General features: G+C 38.8%; 1 protein-coding gene across 1 annotated transcript; it reads left to right on the top strand.

Annotated features, from left to right (window-relative positions):
• Positions 1 to 943: 943 nt before the first annotated feature.
• LOC104808423 (gibberellin 20 oxidase 5-like) lies at positions 944 to 3,401 on the top strand. Its single transcript, XM_010534102.1, has 3 exons — positions 944 to 1,455; positions 1,872 to 2,196; positions 2,940 to 3,401. Exons 1-3 carry the CDS (start codon positions 968 to 970, stop codon positions 3,210 to 3,212), a joined length of 1,086 nt encoding a protein of 361 aa, XP_010532404.1. The 5' UTR covers positions 944 to 967; the 3' UTR covers positions 3,213 to 3,401.
• Positions 3,402 to 6,090: the final 2,689 nt, after the last annotated feature.

The following is a 6,090-nucleotide window of genomic DNA, read 5'->3' as shown; positions in this document are numbered from 1 at the left end:
TTTTTTGTAGTGATCATACCTTTTTATATTTTTTTTGTATGACCAGCGTGACTATCATGACCTATCTCGAGATCGCACTAGTCACACCGTTAAAATTATATTGTGATCAAACTGATCACACCGTTCAAACATATATGGTGATCACATTGATAATACTAGTTATGTAGAAAATATATAAAAGGGTATGGTTTGACGTCGTCCATATATAACAAAGTAAGGGTAGGTTTAGGTTTAATATAATATCGTTTTGTACCGACGAATGAAATGTAAAAAAAAAAAAGTTTCCAGAACGTTTTGGAGCTTACCGAAGTAAATGAATAAAAATATTATTTTCTATAAAAGACTGTCTGAAAGATTTTGAATGATGTGTTAAAAAGCAATAAAATTCTTTAAAAAAATGTAATTTTTGACCATTTATAATCTTAAAAAGTGTTAATATACATATAGCCATGATTATCATGATGTAATTATCCAGGATGTTAAAGTAAATGATAAAAAATAATAATTTTTGTTTCTATAAAAAAACTGCCTTAAAAATTTTGAAGGATTTGTGCTAAAAAGGAAAAAAAGAATTCCTTTTGTTTCTAAACAAAACACATAAAAGGAAAATGTATCAAAAGATAATAAATTTTAACAAATATACCTCCTCACATTAACTAAAAAAAACCCCACGTTTTTTAAGAATACTGGGTTGAAATAGATTCTTTGATAGATGGACGTTGATTATCCATTGATAGACAAATATGGATTCCATTGATATAAATTTTAATTAATTAGGCTATCTACTCACATTAACTAAAAAGTGCTAACAATAATGGTATCCATTGGCAGATAGAAATTGAACTAAACACAGACCGACGCTGATTATCAAATCGATGTTTAATCAAAGGCCAACTCCCCCTATTTAAGCCATTCCTTCCCTTGGCTGACTCATCCCACCAAAAAACCAAAGAAAAAAAGAAGAGAAATGGGTTCCTCGAGCAACTCATCTGGTTTCAACTTCTCCCATCTTCAGAACAAACAAAACGTCCCGGCGGAATTTATATGGCCGGAAAATGATGTCATCCCTTCCCAAGGTGACCTCATCGTCCCGATCATCGACCTCCAAGGTTTCTTCAGTGGCGACTCGGCCACGAGGGAGCGGATGGCGGCCGAGGTGAGGGTGGCGTGCGAGGAGGTCGGTGTGTTCCAGGTCGTAAACCACGGCCTCGAGTCGGGTTTGCCGGAAGCGGCGCTCGAGATTACGAATCGGTTCTTCGGTCTTCCCATGGACGTGAAAACAAAGGCGGCGAGGGTTCCGGGGGATTTTCAAGGCTATACGGCGGCTCACGCCGAGAGATTCTCCAACCTTCTGTGGAGTGAAACGTTGTCGTTTCGTTTCACCGACGTCGGTCCAACTCCGGTCGTTGAAGATTTTATGAGATCAAAGCTTGGCCAAGATTTCGAGGAGATCGGGTACGTAACATACATGCATGCATATATTATACGTAAACACTTATGTTTTAGAGTCAAAGGTTTTGGTTCAATGTTCGGGATCCAGAACCAGATACTCTCGTAGACAATAAAAGCAAAACCTACCTATATTAACACAAAAGTGATGGTTTTATGCTCAAACTTTCTTTTTTATCGATAATTTTTTTTTATAATTCAGAAGTTCACCGATTTTGACCAATTACATCTTCCAAAAAGATAGAGGAAATCCGGATGAATACCATTCACATGCTTGGATTTAAACTCAGGATAAGTTTTATCCATAAATTTTCCAATAAAGTTTTAAACTTTTTCTACTCAGCACATCAAATGACGTATTTAAACCGGCCGGTTCAAGTTTAATCTAATTAGGGTTGACTAACCCCAATCGGTTAACGCAGGAAATTGTACCAAAGGTATTGCGAATCGATGAAACGGCTGGCTCAGGAGCTAATGGAGCTGATGGGGGCAAGCTTAGGGATAGAGGACGAGAAATATTACAGGAGGTTCGTGGCAGATAGTACGGGCATATTCAGAGTCAACTACTACCCGCCGTGCAAGCAGCCTGACCGTACGCTCGGCACTGGTCCCCACACCGACCCAGCCGCTCTCATCCTCCTCCTCCAAGACGGTGTCAGCGGTTTGGAGTACTTTACTCGTGGCCAGTGGCGAACCCTTCGCCCTTATCCCGGTGCCTACGTCATCAACGTGGGCGATGTCTTCATGGTACGTACCTATATATATATATACATATTATCCTTTTTACATGTGATGTGATGCTTTTGATTATGGTTGGGTTATTCGGTTTGGTTATACTGAGGTTCGATTATTTGTTTTAAAAATTATAATAATTTAATTTTTATATTGAATTTGCCCGTTTCGGTTGGATTTCGATTTTCATTGATAAAATTTACTAAATTTCTCAAAAAAAATTCGGATTTTTCGATTATTTTTTAATTTGGTTCGGACTCGGTTTTTCGGTTTTAGAGAAATAATAATTGAAGAAATTATAACTTTCTCCTTTTTGCATGTGGTGTGACGCTTTTGATTAGGGTTGGGTTACTCGGGTTTCGATTCGGTTATACTAAGATTCGATTATTTTGTTTGAAAAAATATAACAACTCCATTTTTATATTGAATTCGGTTCGATTTGGATTTTTATCAAATAAATTTTGGGTTTTTTAGTTATTTTTGTTTTTTTTTGGGACTCGGTTTTTCGGTTTTAGAGAAATAATAACCATTAGAATTTTATATTGGATTCGATTCAGTTATGATGATGTGTAATTCAATCCTGATCGGTTCGTTTATCGGGTTACTAAGCAAATTGGCTATCAATCATATATTTATATCACTCTGTATGCATATAGTACTCGGCTTTTGATTTTTCAAATATCTAGCACTGGTTTGTATGACTATCACATGTACGGGCTTTGATTTCGATTTCTCTTTTTCCTTTCTAATCTGTGGAGGCCCTATCGAATGGGAAGTACAAGAGCTGTTTGCACAGGGCAGTGTTGAACAAAGACAAAGTGCGAAAGTCATTGGTATTCTCATGTTGTCCGAAAGACGACAAGCTTATCGTACCACCTCCCGATCTCAAGTTTGATGAGGAAACTTCTAGAAAGTACCCCGACTTCACTTGGTCCGACTACCAAAAATTCCTCGTGAGCAGAAATCGGTCCGAGGGCACTTCCCTCGACAGCTTCGCCGCTCAGGTCTCTGCTTCTCGCGACGGCAAATGAATCGACGACTTGACGTCGGTTCATATAAATATTTCTGTCGAGATATATATAATCTCTGGAAAATTAAAGTTATGTTGTTTGTTTAAATGGTTTTGGCTTCTCGGGTTCTATATGACCAAATGTAGAAACCTGAGAAGAATTATGTGTTGGATGTTTTATGTTTTATAATAAAGTTGTTGTGTTATATTATCTCTAAACCTCCAAATTTAAGGGTGCGGCCATGCATGCAAGCAAGTGATACGGACCAATGTTAAATTCGGACGGTAACATGATACTAATGATTTTTTTTTTGTTAACGGTAAATTATATTATATACACTGCCCAAGTACAGAGTAGATGATAGTTTCAGTTACATGAAATTTAAAACCGATCGAAGGAGAAATAGCGTTTACAAACAGTCAAAGTATTGGAACCAAGTACTCATTACTGTATCATCTGGAGCAGTTACCACCAAATCAGCCTGTATTGATGAGAGTTTGCGCCGAGTGAAACCGATGATGTCTTTCCGGATTACCTCAGCTGAGCGTGCAACAGAGTGGTGGATCCTCGAATTCCTCTCCATCCAAATCATATAGATAGTAGCCTGAAATAAGAGCATAACCATGACTTTAAGGAGGCAGTTGGCAGTGCAAGGTATGACCCTGTAGGTCCGTCCAAGCAGATATAATTCTGAAACCATTTCGGACTAATAATCATAGGTAGTCTCTAGTAAGACACTATGACTCCCTTGTCAGACTAGGTTAGTGTGATCTAACGAGCCAAGTAACATTCCACACTTGTGTCCATTTTGTCACACGATATCATAAGTCAAAACAGAGACATGGAACAAGTCATCTCATCACATTTTGACTGCTTTCTCGTTCGTTGAGTTAACTGAACCTACAGATGACTCTTCATTTGTTTGCGCGCGTTTTAGTTCAACTCACTCGAGGGGCCCAGCGATATCTCTCTCTTCACATAAGAGAGAGACAAAATCCCATCTTGGCTCTCTACTACCCTCCACATGATTCATGACATTCCTAACTACAACCATTATAGTCCTCCTTTTACAGTTCCGACGTTTGACTGTGTCAAAGAGTATCACTCCTCATGTCAGATACATATGAGACCTCAGGTGCTAGGACTCAAAACGAAATATTACATGAGATTCAAGTCATGACATCATGTGCATGTGACAGTCTCATGTGGGTCACCCAGTATTCATTCACAAATGAACACCCATGATCATGATCCGTATCAAATACGCTATAATCATCTCTATGATCATCCAACATGCATCATGCTAGTCTTTATTCGTTAATGTTCCCACATTGACGATCGACTAGGGAGTTTAGTATTATTATAATAATAATACATGGATAACATTATAAAACAATAACGTGCAATTTGAATAATAATCAATAAAAAAAACATACTTTCATTCATCACAATGAATTCAAGTACAATAAATGTGTTTGTGCGAATAATCATGTCCAGAGGATAAAACATCACAATCTCCAAATGCTCTAATCATGATCAACTAATTGTCTAATCCCCATCGACTTAACATGACACTCATGCTTCGACGAAGGGAGAGGCTTCGTCAACGGATCAGCGATGTTGTCATCTGTCGAAACTCTCCTCTATCTACGATTTCTCTGATAAGATCAAATCGCCTGAGTATGTGTTTGGATCTCTGATGTGATTTTGGTTTCTTAGCTTGCGCAATCGCACCATTGTTGTCACAATACAACGCAATGGGGTTCGCGATGTTAGAGAACGCCAAGGTCTCCAACACACTTCTTGATCCAAACAACCTCCTTTACCGCATCCGATGCGGGAATATACTCAACCTCTATAGTGGAATCTGCAACGGTGACATGTTTGGAACTCTTCCAACTAACAGCACCTCCATTCAGAAGGAACACAAAACCTGATTGCGATCGAAAATCATCCACGTCGGACTGAAAACTGGCATCGGTGTAACCACTTACAACGAGTTCATTTTCACGTCCACCGTAAACTAAGAACGTATCCTTAGTCCTTCTCGGGTATTTCAGATGTTCTTCATGGCTATCCAGTGTGGCTCACCTAGATCAGACTGGTATCTACTCGTTAGACTCAATTCTAACGATTCATCTTGCTGAGTACATTGCACGACATACATGATAGATTCTTGCTCAGAACTAAACCATGCCTCATCGACAATGATACTTTCTTGGATTCTTCATGCTAAACCGTTTTAGCACCTTGTCGACATAAGTACTCTGACTTAGGCCAATCAGCTTTCTCGATTTATTTCTATAGATCTTAACGCCTAGAATATAGGCAACCTCGCCTAAGTCTTTCATCGCGAAACATTTTCCTAGCCAAGACTTAACATATTGCAAAGTAGGAATATTGTTTTTGATGAGCAAGATATCATATCAATGTATAAGACCAAGAACACAACTGCGCTCCCATTGGCCTTCTGATAAATGCATGCACTACAAAAAAAACGGTCATTTCCAACGGGCAAATCCATTGGAAATGACCAAATTTCCGTTTGAAATTAACGTTTCCAACGGATTTCCAACGGATAAATCCGTTGAAATTTTGTCGTTGGAAATCGGTGTCCGTTGGAAAACCGTTGGAATTTTCAACGGAATTTCAACGAATTTTTCCTTTGGAATTTTCCAACGGATTTCCAACCGCAATCCGTTGGAATTTTCCAACGGAATTTCCAACCGATATCCGTTGAAAAATTCCAACAGAATTTCCAACTGATATCCGTTGGAATTTTCCAACGAAATTTTCAACCGCAATCCGTTGGAATTTTCCAACGAAAAATTCAAAAACATATTCTCGATACCGACCCCGACCCCGGCCATGAACCCGACCCCGACCCCAACCCCGATCC

This window comes from Tarenaya hassleriana, unplaced genomic scaffold (genome assembly GCF_000463585.1).
Source record: "Tarenaya hassleriana unplaced genomic scaffold, ASM46358v1 Cleome143, whole genome shotgun sequence".
Lineage (NCBI taxonomy): Eukaryota > Viridiplantae > Streptophyta > Magnoliopsida > Brassicales > Cleomaceae > Tarenaya > Tarenaya hassleriana.
Note: the sequence above shows the minus strand (reverse complement) of the source record. Positions and strands in the feature narration are given on the sequence as shown.

Bases quoted from the DNA above. Each gene is read 5' to 3' on its own strand.
- LOC104808423 (XM_010534102.1), top strand. From the start codon at position 968: ATGGGTTCCTCGAGCAACTCATCTGGTTTCAACTTCTCCCATCTTCAG. The intron at 1,456-1,871 runs GTACGTAACATA...CGGTTAACGCAG, and splicing joins CAAGATTTCGAGGAGATCGG to GAAATTGTACCAAAGGTATT. The intron at 2,197-2,939 runs GTACGTACCTAT...TAATCTGTGGAG, and splicing joins ACGTGGGCGATGTCTTCATG to GCCCTATCGAATGGGAAGTA.